Source organism: Arvicola amphibius, chromosome 5 (genome assembly GCF_903992535.2).
Source record: "Arvicola amphibius chromosome 5, mArvAmp1.2, whole genome shotgun sequence".
In the NCBI taxonomy this organism is placed as follows: domain Eukaryota; kingdom Metazoa; phylum Chordata; class Mammalia; order Rodentia; family Cricetidae; genus Arvicola; species Arvicola amphibius.
The window spans coordinates 62,887,249-62,906,276 of record NC_052051.1 but is presented as its reverse complement, the minus strand read 5'-3'; the positions used below and the strand labels follow the sequence as shown (position 1 = coordinate 62,906,276).

At 43.6% G+C, this 19,028-nt stretch overlaps 2 protein-coding genes across 2 annotated transcripts in view; one reads left to right on the top strand and one right to left on the bottom strand.

Moving 5' to 3' along the window:
- The window catches only part of Aven (apoptosis and caspase activation inhibitor), a 146,052-nt gene extending 133,814 nt beyond the window's left edge, over positions 1–12,238 (top strand). The window contains exons 3-6 of the mRNA XM_038331391.2: positions 6,168–6,238; positions 8,076–8,171; positions 10,718–11,054; positions 11,779–12,238. Of these exons, the coding sequence (XP_038187319.2) occupies positions 6,168–6,238; positions 8,076–8,171; positions 10,718–11,054; positions 11,779–11,894 (620 nt within the window). The 3' untranslated portion in view covers positions 11,895–12,238. The remainder of the gene's footprint in view (positions 1–6,167; positions 6,239–8,075; positions 8,172–10,717; positions 11,055–11,778) is intronic.
- A 661-nt stretch (positions 12,239–12,899) lies between these two features.
- The window catches only part of Ryr3 (ryanodine receptor 3), a 429,760-nt gene continuing 423,631 nt past the window's right edge, over positions 12,900–19,028 (bottom strand). The window contains exons 103-108 of the mRNA XM_038331390.2: positions 18,412–18,546; positions 16,660–16,816; positions 15,823–15,887; positions 15,350–15,450; positions 13,996–14,047; positions 12,900–13,208 (exon numbers count right to left, since the gene is read on the bottom strand). Of these exons, the coding sequence (XP_038187318.2) occupies positions 13,113–13,208; positions 13,996–14,047; positions 15,350–15,450; positions 15,823–15,887; positions 16,660–16,816; positions 18,412–18,546 (606 nt within the window). The 3' untranslated portion in view covers positions 12,900–13,112. The remainder of the gene's footprint in view (positions 13,209–13,995; positions 14,048–15,349; positions 15,451–15,822; positions 15,888–16,659; positions 16,817–18,411; positions 18,547–19,028) is intronic.

Genomic DNA, 19,028 nt, shown 5'->3' with positions numbered 1-19,028 from the left:
GGTGCACCACTGCTGCCACCCGAGCTTTTTGTACAAAGGAAAGCGGAGCCTCTTGCTCTGTACCATTTCTACTCCCTTGCCTCCCTCCCCCACCCCCCGCCGCTATTTTAGCGATTCTTAGATTGTCCTCTTAGCCTTAGTATCTTAGGCCTGCATGTTGGCATTCTTATTTACAGAGTTAGGTTTGGAGGGTTGTTGAGGTGAAGGCTACAGGACAGCCCAGTATTTTGTTTTGCTTTAGGATGTTGTGTGGGTATCTAGTAAGGCTGCCCTACAATCTCTTGTAAGTCATGAAACATGGCATTGGTGGGAAAATGTGATGCATTCCCTTGGGGGCTGGAGTAGGGTTGAGCATGCTGTGGACCCACTGTGCACTGTTTCTTAAAGAAGGCCCTGGATTGTACACAATCACGTCTGCCCTTCATGGTACACAATCACATCTGACCTGTAAGAAAAGGACAGCAGGTGGTGGTGCCACCATTCTTTCTATACATGCCACAGTATGACTTAGAAGGAATCATTTTAGTAATATCTTAGAACTTGTGTTCTGGGCTCATAGTTTGGAAATGTTAATATCCTTTCATCTTCAGTGCCAGAATGAGAGCGTTTGGCAGGCTAGATAGCAGTCCAGTTCTTTTAGCAAGTTTGTAATTTGCAATAAGTCTAGTCTCTGTGTGCTTCATTCATGCAGACTATTTAAAACTTAATTTTTATTAATAATTATGTGTGTGAGAGAGAACAAGAGAACGAGAGTGTGGGCAAAAGGGGTGAAGACGGGGAGAGGGCAGGGATAGAGCGTGTGTATGTTACAGCACAAATATAGTGTCAGAAGAAAACCCTGCATGGTGAGTTCTAGGAGTTGAACTCAGGTCAGGCCTGCACAAGTGCTTTCCCAACACTGGCCAATCCTGCCAGCCCTGTGAGGTCTTAAAACAAAACTACTGTCAGGTTATATCATTGTGATGTTTATTGAAAGCAGTATTTTAGATATCTCATTCTTTCTTAAAATTTTCTTCTTTGTACATACTTGATTTCTCTGGGTTGGAAATAATGTCATGAGTGTCATTGTTTTGTTGGCTGGAGACTGCTTGTTCGTTTTCTAATACCCAGACCAGAAATAACCACTCCGAAACTATATTAATTACAACAGTGCTTGGCCTATTAGCTTATTCATATTTCTAGCTAACTCTTACATCTTAAATCAACCCATCTCTATTAATTTCTGCATTACCACGAGGTCATGGCTACCAGCAAGGTTCTAGCATCTATCTCCTCTGGTGGCGACATGGCATCTCACTGACTCTGTCTTCTTTCTCCCAGCATTCAGTTTAGTTTTTCTGCCTAGCTCTAGTCTACCCTGTCATAGGCCCAAGAAGCTTCTTTATTAATCAGTGGCATTCACAGCATACAGAGGGGAATCCCACATCAATTGTTTATGGTTTGTAGCTGTTTCTGTTCTTCCAAGTTTGACATACATTATGAAATATTGTCAGCATGTCAATCTCTGTGAATCTTTTTCCACTGTGTCCTGTGTTTTTCCTTCTTCTCCAATAAACAGTCTGTATAAAGCTGTAGATAGCTTTGGGCTGTTGCTCCTGTCAGTCTCCCTCTTTTGGCTACAACCGTAGGCTTACACATAGTGAGCCTCCAACAGAGGGTTACTCAGGTATTAGCTATGCTTCTAGCTTCTGGTTTACAGGTAGCATGACCCTACCTGTAAACCTAGACTTTCAACTCTTGTGCCTTTGTGGTTCTAGACTCCTGTTTCTGTCCACCCATGTGGAAGCTTAGGAGATGCTCCCAGCTTCACACCACCTAGGTTGTTGCTTGCTGCTTCCAAGATCCCTTGAGGAGAACTGGCAAGTTCTTGGAGCAGAGAGCAGTGCTTGAAGGTAGCCCACCTGCCTGTGTACTTCTCTTCTCCCTGGATATTTCAGTTACATCCTCAGAGTGCTCTGACTACTTCAGATGGATTCATTTGTGAGGGAGGGCAATTCTTCTAGTTCTCAGCAAAAAGATAGATTTACAGCAAGTTGGTTAATTATTATTAAACTCTTGGTGGTGTTTAAAATTATTGAAATATACAAATAAGTACAGAAGGATTATCCTGATTATATATTATGATATATACTGTCTTATGATCATTCATTTTATATATAGAAGTTCAAGGGCTGGAGAGATGGCTCAGCAGTTAAGAGCACTGACTGTTCTTCCAGAGGTCCTGAGTTCAATTCCCAGCAACCACATGGTGGCTCACTACCATCTATAATGAGATCTGGTGCCCTCTTCTGGGGTGTAGATATGCATGCAGGCAGAACACTGTACATAATAAATAAATCTTTAAAAAAAAAAGAAGTTCAGGAATGGCATAAATGGAGCTGTGAAGTTGGTTTAGTCAGCAAAATGCTTCAAGTACGAGAACCTTCAAGTTTGATCCCCAGAACCTACTTAAAAAGAAAAAGCCGAGTGTATGCACATGCAGTGTTAGTGCTGGGGAGGCAGGGTAAGTCGATCCCTTAGCCTCACTGGCCAGCCAGCTTACCCTGTGTTGGGAATTCCAGGTTAGTGATAAAGTTAATCTAAAAGAAAAAATAACAAAAATAAATAAACAAAAAAGGTGGGTAGCCTAAGGAATGACCCCTCTGACTTCTACTTACACATGTGCACATGTGCACCCACAAATACACGTGTACCCCCCACATAATAATAACAAAACAGTCTTGAATAAAGCAGTCAGCCGTTAACCAGTTTTAAAGGTTCTGAGATTGGTTTTTGAGTATTACATATGTTAGCAGCCATTTTTCTCCGTATAGCATTCTCTTGTCCCACTTTTCTCCTGCCTTGCTTTATCTTGAGCTGCTCACAGATGAGAAACAATAGCTCGTTGTCTGTGCTGAAAATAGGCCTTGCCACTGTGTCATCTCTGAGTTTGGTTTTATGGTCACAGAAGACAAAATGATTTTATATATCTTAATTTTGTGGGATTTAATTTATACTTTTTTAACTTCAAAACTCAGCCTTGTTTGTTGTTATTCTGCCTTCCCCAAATGTCCACATCTTTGATCCATACAAAATATATTTTTGAGTATTGGAACAGCGATGTTTTATTCTAATCAAGACTGAATTTTCTTCACGGATATCATGTTCTTCTGTTGTCTGAATGTTCATGGGTTTCTTTGGCACTTTTCTATTTTATGAGTAGATCTTTATTTTATTCATTGAAATATTTTAATCTATTTTTTAAATTGGAGACAAATTCTTCAGGCTTGAAAAGGCATATATGGGATTGATGTGGTAGTGCACACCTCTAATCCCAACACTTGGGAGACAGAGGCAGGTGGATCCCTGAGTTTGAAGCCATCTTGGTCTACAGAGTGAATTCCAGGCCAGTGAGGGCTTCATAGTGAGATTCTGTCTTAAAAACAAATAAAAAAAACCTTGCACACCTTGGTTTACATATTTTTAAAAAAATGATTGATAAATCATTTTGAGATTTGAACTGAATGTTGACTTTGTAGATTAAATTAGATGTTTGTTTCTCATCTCCCTTGAAGTTTGGATCAGTTGCTCTTAGTGTTTATTATGCTTTATTCCTAGAAATTCTGTGTATATTCACATTATGCTCTTCTGTCTTACTTTCAACTGGATTTTGAGAAAGATGCTTATTTTTATTATAATTTTTCTGAATCCTTCTGAACTCATTTCTTTGGGTTTTCCTAGCACAATAGTAACAATCTATATTTTCTTCATATTGTCATGGTTTTATCTCTTCTAGTTTTCTAGTATTGATACTTCATTCTTTAATTGCAGTGGTTGTGATAGTGAGATTAATATATGCATGTGCATTCATGCAAATATGTGCATGCACACATGCACACTTTTCTTTCTTTCTTTTGAGGCTAGATTTCATGGTGGAGCCCTAGCCGATCCTAACTGGCCTAGAATTTGTTATGTAGACCAGGTTGGCCTAGAACTCAGAATTCCACCTTCCACCATATCCCAAGTGCTGGGATTAAAGGTGTATACCACCATGCCTAGCCGTATCTCTGTTTTATTCAGGTGTATGTGTGTGTCCGGGCACACATGCCACACAGAGTGTGTGGCGGTCAGAGGACAGCACACACGCCACACAGAGTGTGTGGCGGTCAGAGGACAGCACCCAGGAGGCAGTTTTCTCCTTTCACCATATTGGTCCTAGGGGATCAAATTCAGGTTTTCAAGTTTGGTGGAAAATGCATTTACCTGGTGAGCCGTCTAGCCTCCCTGAATTTTATATATATGCTAATTTTTATTTTTTATTAATTGATTAAAATTTCCAGCATGATCACAGTTTCGCCTTCCCCCTCTTCTCCTCTCACCCCTCCTCTGAACCTTACCTTTTTTCCCTCATCCACTCCTCCTTCTGTCTCTTCAGAAAAGGGCAGGCCGCCCATGTATATCAGTCAGCCATGGTGTATCAAGTTACAGTAAGACTAGGTACCTCCTGTCCTATTGAGGTTGGACAAGGCAACCCAGTTGGAGGAAAGGGTCCCAAAAGCAGGTGACAGAGTCAGTGACAGCCCCTGATCCCTGTTAGGAGACAATTCTGATGGATGGACTTTCTGTTACTGAGGTAAGATTGTTTGATATGCATACCTTTTTTTTTTCCTTCTTGTTGTTTTGTTGTTTTGTTTTGTTTTTTGAGGCAGGGTTTCTCTACAGAGAAACAGTTTTGGAGCCTGTCTTGGAACTAGCTCTTGTAGACCAGGCTGGCCTTGAACTCACAGAGATCCACTTGTCTCTGCCTCCTGAGTGCTGGGATTGAAGGTGTGTGCCACCACCGCCCGGCTGATATGCATATTCTTTAAGAAAAAAAAATGAGACTTATGAGTAAAACTCTGTGTTAGAGCACTTGCCTAGCAAGTGCAAAGCATTGAGTTCCAGCCACTTTACTGCCAAAGAATAGAAAGCTGGTTCTTTTCTTGTGCTTCTCTGTTTTGCTCTTTCCTACCAACTATAACAGTTAGTTGCATTCTTGTCCAATTGGTTTACCAACAACTGAATGTATTGATTTTTCCCCACTTTTGATTGTTTCTCTTGCATTTGATCTTGCCCTATGTTATGCCGTGATCATGTATTTTAGACTTGTGGCTGTGGAGAAGGATTCTACTTTTTACCTTTGTGTGTCTTCCTTTTTGAAGTCTTTTTCCCTGACTAAGTTAATTGAAGGAAAAGACTAAATCCCATGGCTCTATCACAGGGAAGAGGTGGCCTGTTCGGGAGTTTTAAAATACAGGTAGCAGATGAAGGGTGAGAGTCATGTGGGTCTTCAGGACAAGAGAAAGATGAGACAGAGCACCGGTGCGTAAAAATGAAAATGCGAAAACAGGCTGCGGGGAGATAGAAAGTAAATGAAGCGGGGCCAAATTTTAGATCCTTGTGGAAGCTCGAGAGAGAATTCTTCACGTGCAAATGAATTATTAATGCAAACCCTCAGATGCATATGCATGTACAGAGCAAGCCTGGGGCAGAGCATAGACCTTGCTGCCCCGGGTCATGGTCAGTGCTCGCCTGTGTTACCATCACACATCGTTGCTCACTGACCTCAGGAGCGCAGCGCAGTGCAGGTACTCCGTGGATTACACAGTGATCTAGTGTGCAGTCTTTGAGTTTGGCTTGTGTTTGACATTCTGACAATGTGGTTTGGAGTGGTAATGGAGGTTTATAACTTATCAAAGAGATGTCTGTTAGCATGTGTGTCCACCCAGAGATGCTTCCATCAGTCTCCTCTGCCCCTTTCTGTCTTGCTGGTTCTCCAAGTCATAAATACAAACTTCTTTGCATACACTGACCAGAAAATATGGAAATAGACTAGATACGGGTAAGTGTTTGCAGGCCTGTTTGGTTGTCCCCTTGATGTGTGGGATGGTGGTTTGAGTGATAACTGAATGAAATGAGTTTATCTGTCACAGCATTTTCCAGTGCCCAGACGTATGCACTGGATCCAGGACTTGTAGGATGGTGTCATTGTTTGGGAAGGTTAACAGTTCAGAGTGTCCTTTATGCTGTAAGATGGAAACAGAAACTGGATGTCTTCTGTGCAAAATTGCATATGTGTGCATATATGTATGCATGTATAAGATTATATGTATGTGTGTGTATTGTATATCTATTTTTTCTATTCCTAGGGGACTCCTTCTCACAGTTCCGATTTGCTGAAGAGAAAGAATGGGATGGTGAAACGTCATGTCCAAAACAGGTAAGAGAAATGTCTTGAATGTAAGTTAGCTCATCTCAAGGCCAATCTCCCCTTTCCATTATTGCAGAGATGAATCCTGTGGAAAAGAGCTCTAATCCATATGCATTTTATTCTCAGCTACCTGCTGGAGAGAGAACATGTTCAGGGAACTACATAAGGTCATAAGGTCCTTCAAGCTTGAGTTCATTTGGCCATCTGTGAATGTCTCATAGGTTGAGTTGTAAAGTAGGAAGTTAATGATTGTGATTTTAACACAATAGATTGCTTTGCTATTTTTTCTTTTTCCTTCTGCTTCTTTTTTCCAACTCCCCGCCTCCCCATCCCCACATTACTTCTTTAATTATCCTTCATCGAGTAGGGTAAATGTAGGAAATAAAAACAGGTCTGTAGAAGGCATTCAGTCAGTCCTTAAACCACGAAGGCTGTGTTCACGCTGTAGGTTTAGTCAAGGATCTTGCTGTGTTCATGAGTAAGGAATGGATTAGGTTCTGAATTCCCACCCACCCCCATACACATGCATACCTGCATCCCAGAAGAGAGCACCAGGTCTCATTATAGATGGTTGTAAGCCATGATGTGGCTGCTGGGAACTGAATTCAGGACCTCTGAAAGAACACAGTGCTCTTAATCTCTGAGCCATCTTTCCAGCCCCCTGTTGCTTGAAACAGGATCTCTTATTGGACCTGGAACTTGCCGTTTTGGTTAGATTGGCTGGTCAGCAACCCCTGGGATCTATCTGTCCCCCCCCACACTTCCCATCAGACTGGGATTACAGATATGCACTGCCATGCTCAGCTTTTACGTGGGTGCTGGGGGGCCCAGCTCAGGTCTGTGCTTGTGCGGCAGGCCCCACTTCCCACATTCCTGAATTTCTTTTCTTTCCCTAGAGCAAACAATGCCAGTTAGCATTGTCATTATGGCTTCCCAAAGACCTGGTCATTCCAGGATGGCTTTAAAGGGACTGTGGGAAAAACAGATGGATCCCCATGTTCTGCTGTTTTATGAACTAGTGACTAATGTGGACTTTCTGTGGCAGGCTCTGATCTTGAGGTGCCAAGAACTGTGTTTCCATCTCTAATAATTTGTAAACCTATCAACTTGAGATGCCCTACAATAGAGCTACTAAGTGAGGGGATCTCTGGCTTTTTACCAATGTGAAGTCAGTAATTATAGGAAAAGACACAGTCCTGGACTGACCTATGAAAGTCCCTGTCCAACACTGGTGGTGGATGGTGTTTGCCTCTGTACTGGAAGTCATTATGACCACCTTTTAAGCTTTTGCTTCCCTTAGGTCACCAGAACACCTCCAAAGTAGCTAATAGGATAGTAGATAATCAATCACTGGTTTGGCTATGGACTTAGCAGGGATGCTGGTTTGAGATAGCAGTGCTGGAGCATAGTAGCTTCATTCCTGGGTGGAAAGGGTCAAAGGAAGCTTTTAGTGCCACTGCCACACTGAGCATAGCTGGCTGGAAAGAGGAAGTTGCTGTTTTCTGATTTGAAGAGAAGCAGCGCTTACCCACCAGCTTGTTTGAGGGCACCTGGCAACCCCATGTCACCACCTAACCAGCTCTCCTCCCTTCTGCCTAGGACCAGCAGTCTGAGTTTAGGGGAAGTTTCTGGTCAGATTTCATTAAAATGCTAGTTTTCTCCCAGTTTTAGGGTTAGGGTGTCAGCTTGATGTGATGGTGTCTCTGAGTGAGCGAGCTGTGGGCTCGCTGTTTGATAGAGAGACATCAAAGGTCATTAAATGTGATTTATTATTGGACTCCTGAATAAAAACATCTCCAGTGGATGACTTATTTACAGTTGTTCCCCCCCCCCCCAATCCATCTAGAATTCATCACTCTACGTGGACAGTGAGTCACTGGTTCGAGCCCTTCAACAGCTGCCCCTCTCAGTCCGGCTTAACGTTGCTGCAGAGTTGATCCAGGTAAAATCAATCTGTGTACTGGCTGGGTTGGGGCAGAGGAAGAACCAAAGGGAAGAGTGCAGTCTGCAGAGTGTCTCAGCCTGAGCTTTTCTTGTCTATCATCAACTGAGGCCTCTTATTGAGGTGTTACCTTATAACGTTGGAAGGAAAGCAAAGCAGCTGTTTGACATTACTGTTGTGTTTTATATATGATACATTTTAATGGATCAAATATAGAACTGAATGCAAGACTATAGCAGACTATAAAGTCTGGCTATTACCACAAAATATCCAGGTACCATGCTCTAAGTTAGCACTAGGGACACAGTGGTGAGCAGGTAGATGTGGTTTCTCCTTCCCTGAGCTCAATCTACTGGAAAATATTGATACTAATCAGTTTAATGAAGTAATTATATAGATGCATAGAAATGATAAATTATGTGAATTTCAGTGTGACATAAGAGCTTGTAGTAATGAAGCTGATGTATCATGGTGTGGCTAGGACTGGCTTGCCCCAGGAAACAATGGATAAGCTGAGGTCCGAGGTGTGAGAACACATGAGCTGAGCTGCAGTGAACGGAGATGGTGACCCAGGCAGGGGATGGTGACCCAGAGGCAGGCCCACATTTCATGAAAACAATCATAATAAAGATTGTGCTGATGGAATAGAAGGCAGGCTAAGCAACTGGGGTGTGTTCTCGGCTGTGTCTGTGTCCTGAGCGACTGGAATGTGTGTTCATGACTGTGTCTGTGTGCTGAGTGACTGGGGGGTGTTCATGGCTGTGTCTGTGTGCTGAGTGACTGGGGGTGTGTTCTCGGCTGTGTTTGTGTGCTGAGTGACTGGAATGTGTGTTCATGGCTGTGTCTGTGTGTGCTCTTAAGGCACAGTAGGGAAGCCATCTTATGAAAACTGTCACCTGGGACCAGGTAAGAGTCAGTCTCTCTCTCTCTCTCTCTCTCTCTCTCTCTCTCTCTCTCTCTCTCTCTCTCTCTCTCTCTCTCTCTCTCTCACACACACACACACACACACACATCCATAGTCTTCAGGTCTGTTCTCTATTGCATTTATTAGTATCACTTAGGAAGTTAAAAAAATAAGGAAAACAACAACTTCCGGGTTCTCACAGAGATCCATGAAACAGTTGTATGCTGTGGGACAAATGGTTTTACCATGTAAAGATTTGTTTCTTGTACTTGTTTAATAAAATGCTGATTGGTCAGTAGCCAGGCAGCAGGGTAACCAGGCAAGAAGTAGAGGTGGGGCAATGAGAACAGGAGAATTCTGGGAAGAGGAAAGACGCAGACGCAGTCTGGAGTCGTCACAGAGGAAGTCAGACATAAGAAGCAGAATGAGAATGCCTTGCTGATTAAGGTACCAAGCCATGTTGCTAACACAGACAAGAATTATGGGTTACTGTAAGATGTAAGAATTAGTTAATAAGAAGCCTGAGCTAATAGGCCAACTAGTTTATAATTAATGTAGACCTCTGTTTTGGGGGGGAGGGGCTGTGGGATCAAGCAGGACAGAAACCTGTCAACAAACGTGTAGACCTCTGTGTGTTTATTTGGGACTGAATGGCTGCAGGACCAGGCGGGACAGAAATCACTGTTAATAGTTATAGGGTTAGCATAGAGAGGAGGACCACATCCTGGCTTTGCTTTGTACAACTGCAGTGCTGGACATTGGTCTAGTTTATGCTTAGAAGGCCATGCTGAAGTAAATTTCTGAAAAATGTCTGAGGAGTTTCTAGCAATCTAGGTCTTTCAGTAAGAGTAGGGATCAGTTACTGTAGGGCACACTTTCTAACCTAGGCATTGTGGGCCCCTGCCATCCCTGTGGCCTTACCCCCAAAGAGGGTTTCTCAACTTTAGACTGAGACCTGTCATAGTCATATGGGAAGCTTTCGAAGCATAGCACAGACAGGGAAGAGTGTACAGATACGTATGTGCAACTGTGGAATCAGCATCTACATGGATAGTCAGAACACTGTCAGTTCCTCTGAGGCCATTACACATGCCCACAAGACAGCCATCACCGTGGCTTCTATTACTACAGTTTTACCTGGTTTTGAATTCTCTATAAAGTAGCCAAATAGTCTGTTTTTCTTCACATTTGACATCTTGTATTCAAACAGTTGAGTTTTTTTCTTTTTGGCAAATGATCCTGCCCCTTTGTGTTCCTGCATCTCAGCACAGTGAACAGGTCTCCTTGGCTAATTACTTCTTAGTCACTTTTACAGATAGGTCATTCTTCATTATAGCTTTAAGTATCAATTCAAATAGACATGTGGTACAGTTAGCTTTCAGGCCAGGGATAGGAGGACATGGGCTTTTAATTCAACCTCTGAGTTAGTTAGCACATAATAGAGGGGAGTAGAGCAGAGGCTCAGCCCTATGATGTTTCCACAAAGTCTCTTCATCCGCCTTGAAATCAGGAAGAGTGCTGTGGTGGGGCCCCAACAGGACGTACTTTGTGGGCTGTCACAGGATTGTATGGCTTCCTAACTTCTTGTGCTTAAGCAGACAGGCGGACTCTACTAAATTCCGACATAATGCTTTTTTTTCAGACCACAGTTCCCTTAGAACTTCCACAGGTGAAACCAAGGAGACCTGAGGATGGCAAGGAGCTGGGCATGCAGTTAAGGGGACCCATCTCCGAGCTCAGATCTGCTGCTGGTAGTTGTCCCAGGTCTCTGGGCAAAGACAGTTTAAGACCAAGCCCTCTAGAGGGTTTGCAGAAAGCCCCCTTCCCGCCACAGTCAGTGGCGGACCATCTGGAAGATGAACTGGACATGCTGCTGCACTTAGATGCACCCGTGAAAGAGGACGACAGACCCTGTCTGGGCCAGATGTCTCCGCACCAGGAACCAGAAGGAGATGGGCAGGTGGCCCAGGAGGAAACAGGCATGGCTTTCATTTCATTTCCCATTCATCTTCTCAGTTGTGGTGTTTTTATGGGAGCAGTCCTACCATTATCACCTGCGCTATCCCTCTGTGTCTGCCATTGATCCAGCAGTGTCCCAGGCATCTCTTCCTGTGGGCAAATCACAGCTTCCCCTGAGCTGACCTTTACAGCGCTTTCTCTTACTCAATATCTCAAGCTTCCAAAGCGGCTACCAGCCCGGTTGCAGTATTAAACTTAGAGCTGCAAATTGAGCTTCTGTAAAAGCCTTTCAGTGGAAGAGCTTTTAATTGACTAAATAGGCTGGAAACTGATTTGGTCTTTAAAGCAAAAGAATGTTTATATCTTGTAAATGTTTTGTGAGCTGATAGGCCTAAGATAACTGTCATATCCAGAACTCAGGAGTCATTCCGATGGTTCAGGATTGCCTCCAAAGGGAAAGAACACCGAGCTATGCTGTTGGTCTTTGTGTTAAAACAAACAACACTGTGAGCAGTGCAATTCATCTTCAGCCTAAATAGAAGAGCAGACCTGTGTCTTTGCTTCTGTTGTTTAGATACTATTCGTTGTATCTTACGGGGTGACAATCATGGAATTTCTTCCTTGTTATGGAGAAAGTAATAATTTGGGCTGAAGTACATCCTCAAACAACCCCCCCCCCCAAAAGCCTTAACCCTCACCGTTGTAATCGATGTGAAGTGGCTAATGTTGATTTTATTTCCATAGTTCCTGAAAAGTCATCCATGACTGGAGAGAAAACTGTGGAACCTGAACAGACAAGCACATCCAAAAATGTCACTGAGGAAGAGCTGGAAGACTGGCTGGACAGCATGATTTCCTGAGGAGGGAAAGGGGTACCAAGGGGGAATATGGGCCTGAAGCAAATTTTGATTGCCTTCTAAGTGAGGGTGGGCTAATTTACCAGAATATCCCACGCTAACATGTACTGTTAATGCTTACAGCAGCCAATGCCTACCTCTGATGGCATCTGAATACATGTATGAGGCTTGCTTGGGGCTTTATTTCTGTTGTTTTCTGACTTAGTCACCTAATAGATTTCTTGAAGGACAGGGAATGTCATAGCTATGTTTTTCCTGACAACATTATGGAATAACAGGTGCTAATTAAGGGAATATATACAAACAGTAAGGCATGCAGTTGGTCAAAATAAACACCCTCTGGCTTATGGGCATTTTGTTTTACCATAAAACCCATGGGTTACTTGTCTCACATCCCTGACTCCAGCCATCAGGTTGCTGTAAAGGAACGGGAAGTGGTTACATGACAAGAAACCAAACCACGAACTGACATGAGTTACTTTATTGCAGTGGGCACTTCATTTTATTGGAGGAGATTGACCTAAAAGATGGCAGCTCCACTACTTACACAGGACCAGAAAGCATCACTCAAGTTTGGTATAAGATTGGGATTTTTCTGAAATTTCAGTCCAGTGCCTTTTCTTCCAATGACAGCAGTTGAGAGGCTGTTACTGAAGAAATGATGAGAGGAACCTTCAAGTACAGGTTCATAAAGTGAGACAGAGTATCAGCACAGCTGTTTAATGGAGTTGTCCTTCTGGAACACAAACATAAAAAACTTGCATAGCTATATCTAAAGAGATTTTTTTTTAAGGCACTTAATCGATATTTCAGGTTCGACAAAGTGTTGTTTTCTATTTCTTTAAGCTGCTTAAAGCTTTTCAGGCTGAGTCTGGAAAGTCACTAGCAAGTACCATGGAAAAATTAGATTGCAGTTAACACAAGTTGAACATAATTTTGTGTAGTTCTCCCCATCAGTCCCTGGCAGGGGCCCTCTTGCATAACAATTTAGGTGTTCAAGACTTCATATTTCTCTGAGCTGTTCCAAGGAACTAGTTGCTCTTAGAGCTGGGAGCCCTGCGAGCAGTCAGGTGGAGTCCTTGACAGTTTGCCATCCTTTGTTCTTTGGACACAAATGCCGAAGCAGTTTCCAAGTATGGATTTTTTAAAGCAGTGTAAAAGAAGAATTCTGTTGCATTAGAAGGTGACTGTCCAGAATCACGGCTCGTCTTGAACTCAGATTTACCCAAGCTGATCTTCATATTGCTTACGAAAGCAGTCGCCAGCTGGGAAGAAGTCCCAACACCTTTCCTGGTACATCTTCCACACATAAGATTCCTGAAACAGGGTAAACAAAGGGTACTTTGTGTTGAAACATTGGTAAGCTAAGCCCAACTTGTTTTTGCTCTGTGTGGTTTCCTTTAGGGAGACTGATGGGAACTGATGCAAGGTCACACGGACATGTTCTCACGCTCTCCCCAGCCCACTAAGTTTTGTGAGCTGTCTTCCCATCATGGTGAAGGGGAGGAGGTAAACTTCGGGGGACTAAAAAGAAGGTGGGTTGAGGAGACACTTGATGCTACCTGAGGCCTCATCTACAACCCCAGTGTTTGAGCTGTAAAGTTTTCCTAGGCATTGACGTCTGACTTTTGAGTAACTAGGTCCACCTTTCTTTTTCAGAGTTAGTCACAGGATTACTTGACACTGCTACTCACTCATCCGCTCTCACCACACCTCCACGTTCCTGCTGTCGCCCACACGCAAGGCCACTCTTTCTTGTGCTGTCTCTCCCACTGTCTTACTCTGAATCTCCTGCTCTTTCTTCCAGCCACCCACTCCATTCTTCGTTGTCTTTTCCTCTCTACCATCCTCCCACCTCCAGCAGTAAACACAATGGCTTGGAAAATGTCAGTGTTTGTTGGGAGGGATTATCAGAGGATCCTGGGGGAATAGACTGAAGTCACCATAGAGTTCTCACTTCTTACTAAGTAACAAAAAGGGTGATGGAAAAATGCATCTAGGAGACTACTTGCCTCAGATATCCCAAGTGTAATGCTCAGTTTCAAGACTTAGTAAAAGGAAGATGACACACCTAGTTCTTAGTTAAAAGCAGTTTGTCTCTTACCTGACCCGTGTGTTCTGTTTCATCCTTATTAATCAAATACATCAGAAAGAATCTGGAAAAAGAACAAATGGAGGAAAGGTAGGGGTTTTTAAATTAAAAAAAAAAACCCAATAAATTAGTGTGCATGGTGGCGCTCACTTTTAATCCTAACACTCGGGAGACAGAGGCAGGTGAACTTCTAAGTTTGAGGCTAGTTTGGTCTACAGAACAAGTTCCAGAAAAGCTAGGAGTATGTAGAAAGGCCCTGTCTTGAAAACCACACCACCCCCCAAAACTAAAACCAAACAGAAAACTATTTATATATGTGTGTGCCTGCAAGTGCCAGCAGAGTCCGGAAGAGAGCATCAGACATCCTGGAACTAGAGTTACAGGCAGTTGTGAGCTGCCTGGGTGGGTGCTGGGAACTGAACCTGGGTCCTATTCAAGAGCAACAAGTGCTCTTAGCAACTGAGCCGTCCTTCCAGCCCGAGGTAGTTCTTACCCAAACTGTCTAACATAATTTACTAAGTTGGAAATACGGTTTGAAAACTAAGAAGCCTGTACGAATCAGGGAAGCATTTCTGATGATGATAGATGCTCATCTCCAAGCCAATGAGGAAGAGCCTTCTGAATTCCTCCAAATTTGAGCTAAACCCACTTGCAAGCTATCTTGCTTACTATAAAAGAAAAGCCCGACCCTTTCCATAACATTATCAATAGGCCGTTTATCATGTTAAAAATTCGACTTGAAATCACACGTCGAGGATGAGCCGGGTAAAAGGTGAACAGTGTTTGCTTTCCCATCATACTCCTCCCAGGAGATTGCTTTGTTTCTCATTGTGAAAGACTTGGGAAAGGCAGTGTGGTTTCACTTGTGCTAAATGATCAAAGATTTGACTCTGTCTGTGACACACAAGTGTCGTGCACTTTCAGTTCATATTATATGACTTCAGAGATGCTTTCTAGAAGTCTCGTGCCCTTGGGCAAAGGAGAACATGATACTGGTAAAGGAAGAGAAAGTGTCTTGCATGGTAGCAGAGCCTGAGCCCCAAACCTTGAGTTTTCACAGGGTGGTACCAGATTTTATCTTGGGTCCTGGCACACAGAGATGGCTTTAACGGTGACAGCTTCTTCCTTTTCCTCTACTGAGAAAGAGTGAGAATTTCATACTTTTATCATACCGAAGACCTGGGCCAGTGTAACCTCCTTTTCCTGGCACATTTATTTAGCTGCCAGATCACCACACAGAGTGTTCCTTTACTGATCCTGTCTACCCCTCCCAAACAGAAAGGGAGAAATACATGAGCAGACTGGACTTTGTGACGGAGTTATTTTGTTTTGCCCTGAAGATGACATCCTTCACCAGACTACTTACAAGTAATTGGCCAAGTTGTGCTCTTGCAGCGTATGTGTTTCAAAACCATGAGGGGTTGTGTCAAAGTAGTCATTGCCAATGCCACAGATGAAGCATTTCGTCTATAAAAACAAACATAAAAGGAAACCACCTTAGTACGCATAGCTGCAAAAACCACTGACAGCCTGCTGAACTGGGGACAAGGAAAACTGCCTTCCTGTTTAATGCTATGGGCTAATGTGCCTTATTCAGCCCACCTTTCTAGCTGAAGATGCTGCTCCCTCCAGTATGAGACAGGAGGCAGCAGTGTGTCAGGCATGGCAGGGTGGAGCTCACAGGGCATTAGTGCCCAGAGCTGGTAGCTTGGTACAGAGGAAGCGAGACAAGAGGCATGGGAAGTTTTAGTAGCTTTGCTTAGGGACGGCTCTAATTAATAGCCCTGTCTCTGGTTTGAGAAACCGGTGTGCGGTTGAAGTAAGCAGAAAGGACGGTACCTCCATGTCTTCACGCACTTGTTCCTGCTGGTCTCTCAGCTCTCCAAAAGCATCAATAATCAGACCTGGGTTTTTAAATACAAAGGACAGAGTACCTTCTTCTGCATCATAGTCTCGGGGGAGAAGTGGCAGAGCCCATTTTGATTTATCAAAAAAAATGAATTATCAAACTGAGCTTGTCTATTACAGCAAAATTAAAGGGGGAAAGGGCTATGTTTTCAAACACTTGGTCCTGGCTAGTCAGTTCTCATTGCTTTTCTTCCTGTGCCTCTGCTGACAGCTGCTTCCCTTAACTCTTTCTTCTCCTGATCCCCGGATATCAATCATGTGTTCTCATTGTTTTTGATCAATGTCTTCCCTCGTCGTTTTTTGCTTCTGAGTCCTCAACACTTAAATATCAGCATGACTCAAATTAAATTAATCATCTTTGCTTCTTCAGTTCTTAGCAAACTGTTGACTAAAATATCAGTACCTTCCTATCCGCTCTAAAAGACAATAAGACATGTCATATCTTTATAGCTCCTTTCTCCCCTGTTTCCCCACCTCTCCACATGGGAGAACAAAGAAAAGGGTAAGGCAACCACAGGAGACATCTAGGAAGCAGAAGGGATGAAGGCATAATTTAGGGTGAGGAGTACTCTGTGCATGCCCTCAAGTTTCTTGAAATTGTCTCGGGGGCTCTTTGGCTCCCTATATACAAGACTTCACAGACAATTAGTGCTCCATGAATTAGGGGAAAAAACTTCTTTGTAAAACAAGCACTTGATGGATATAGAAAAGCAAAACAAACTAGATGTATTTAGTCCAGCTCCTATGCACTGTAATTGACAACCATACCTTGAATGATGGCCAGCAAGATGACAATGACAAAGAAGAAGAAGGTAATGTCAAAGACGATGCGATACATCTCGTAAGGGTCACCAGCAGGGTCTTCAATTTCATCACCAATGCCGCCACCCGCTCTCACTCCCACATACATGTGGAAGAGGTAGCACTAGGGAAGATGTTGGTGGCAGTTCAGGTGAAAGGGGAATGGCTCTCCAGGGGCATGGTCACCTCACACTACACATCTAAGCATGACAGCCTTGAACTAGGAGCAGGGACCTTCTTCAGTGATGCTGGTTTTGCTGTCCACCAGGATGGAAAAAATCCTATATATATATATATATTTTTTTTTTTTTTGGTTTTTCGAGACAGGGTTTCTCTGCAGCTTTTTTAGAGCCTGTCCTGGAACTAGCTCTTGTAGACCAGGTTGGCCTCGAACTCACAGAGATCCGCCTGCCTCTGCCTCCCGAGTGCTGGGATTAAAGGCGTGCGCCACCACCGCCCGACTAAAATCCTATGTTTTTGAAAACCTACTTTGAATTGCGATGCATATAATAAAAGGTTGTTAAGGCCTGATGGTATGACATATACCAGCTATTGGCTTTGTCTTGTTGAACTTCAAGGCTGCCAGCCTGATTTTTAGGCTCTACTTCTTTATCCCTTGTATATTTTCCAAGAATTTCCATCAAGTATGGGTTGAGCATCTCTAGCCTGAAGTCAGAATGTTTTTAAACATAAAACTGTTCAAATGCTGTCATGACACTGCCTCAGGTCCAATATTCACCACCTGACCTCACATCATGTTCACTGTCAAAGTACATCCTAAATACACTTGTGTAAAATTGCTTTCAGACTTTGGCTTTAAAATATAAAGGGAGCTGATGAATTTCATGTTTAGATTTTTGTTCTACTTTTTAAGACATAGGATATATGCAGGTATTCCCCAATTTGAAGCACTTATGTTCCCAAGACTTTGGATAAGGAACACTCAACACACTCAACTTGCAATCGACTTTTTTTGACACATGTGTTTATATTTATCCGAGCACTGCTTCATTTAGCCAGCCACACGTATCCTTTCCCCTCACCAGTGGCCTTAGACTCACAGAGAAGGGGCAAATCCAGAGCAGGGAGCAGCCTGAAGCCAGGCGCCAGGTGCATTGGTGTTCTGATGATTGGCATTGCTATCTTGTCCCAAAATAGCATAAGGGGAGTTTTAGCCAATAAGCATTACCTGTTTATAGAGAAATGCTCCAAGACCTTTACCTAGCATGTCTTCCCCTGGAGTTAGACTGTGATAAGCCCTAGAAGAAGATGCCACTGCTACCTCTACAGCATGTCTCCCCGCCCCAGGTGTGCCTTTCATTCCGACAGGGCTGGACAGGATCCCCCACACCTGACAGACACGTCTTATCCTGCTGTGTCATGCTCTTAGCCTTTGGTGTCTATCTTGAAAGAAGCCAGATGAATGGCTGAAATAAGGATCTCTGATCTTTGGAACTTCACTCCCAATTTGCAGAGATGAAAACGAAAGCTGTAGTGCCATGGAATTTAGATGTGCTCCCTCACAGTGTGTCTAATGCTGGCACCCCTTGGCTCCCACAGTGTGATGACACCATTACATCAGCCCCATCTCTCCACGACACTGCCTTCTTTTGGACAGATGACAACTGGTCTCTTCTCCAGTGCCACCACCTCTGTGGTTTCTCTTCCAGAGAGGCGCTGTGGCCAGGCCGGCGTGTGGCCAGGCCGGCGGGTACTCACTGTCATCATGTCGTCACACTTCATGTCCGGCTCGTCGTCATCTTCACTTTTGTTATAGAACTTGCGGAAGAAGTTGAAAGCCACCACAGTATAGAGGTAAACAACCACAGCCAGGAGGCCAACAGTCAGAACCAGCTAGAGATGAGCAAACGGAGATGGAGAGGAGTGGAATTTCAACCCTGGGAGGCTCATGGGACCCCCAGTAGTAAAAGCTGACAGTGATGTAGAGAACAGCTTGACCAGGCTTATCAGAAGAGTTCATAGGTGGAGTGTCAGGGCCGAACCATATCCTCCCTGCGGCTGATGTGTGGAGTCCTGATCACTAGCATCTCAGGACGCCGCGACTATTTGGAGGCAGTGAAGGTGGTCCCCAACCCAATGTCATTCGTGTCATTATAAAAGGAGATTAGGAGCCAGATGATCTAAAACACATGCACCCAGAGTTACAGTTGTGTGCGATGGCACTAGAGCATAGTTGTGCACAAAACAAGGAGAAAAACCTCAGAGGAGACCAAGCCAGTTAACACTTTCATATTACGCTTCAGCCTCAAGAGCCTGAAGCCATAGATTCATCACTAAGTCACCAATCTAGTATTTTCTGGAGGCATCTGCCCCAC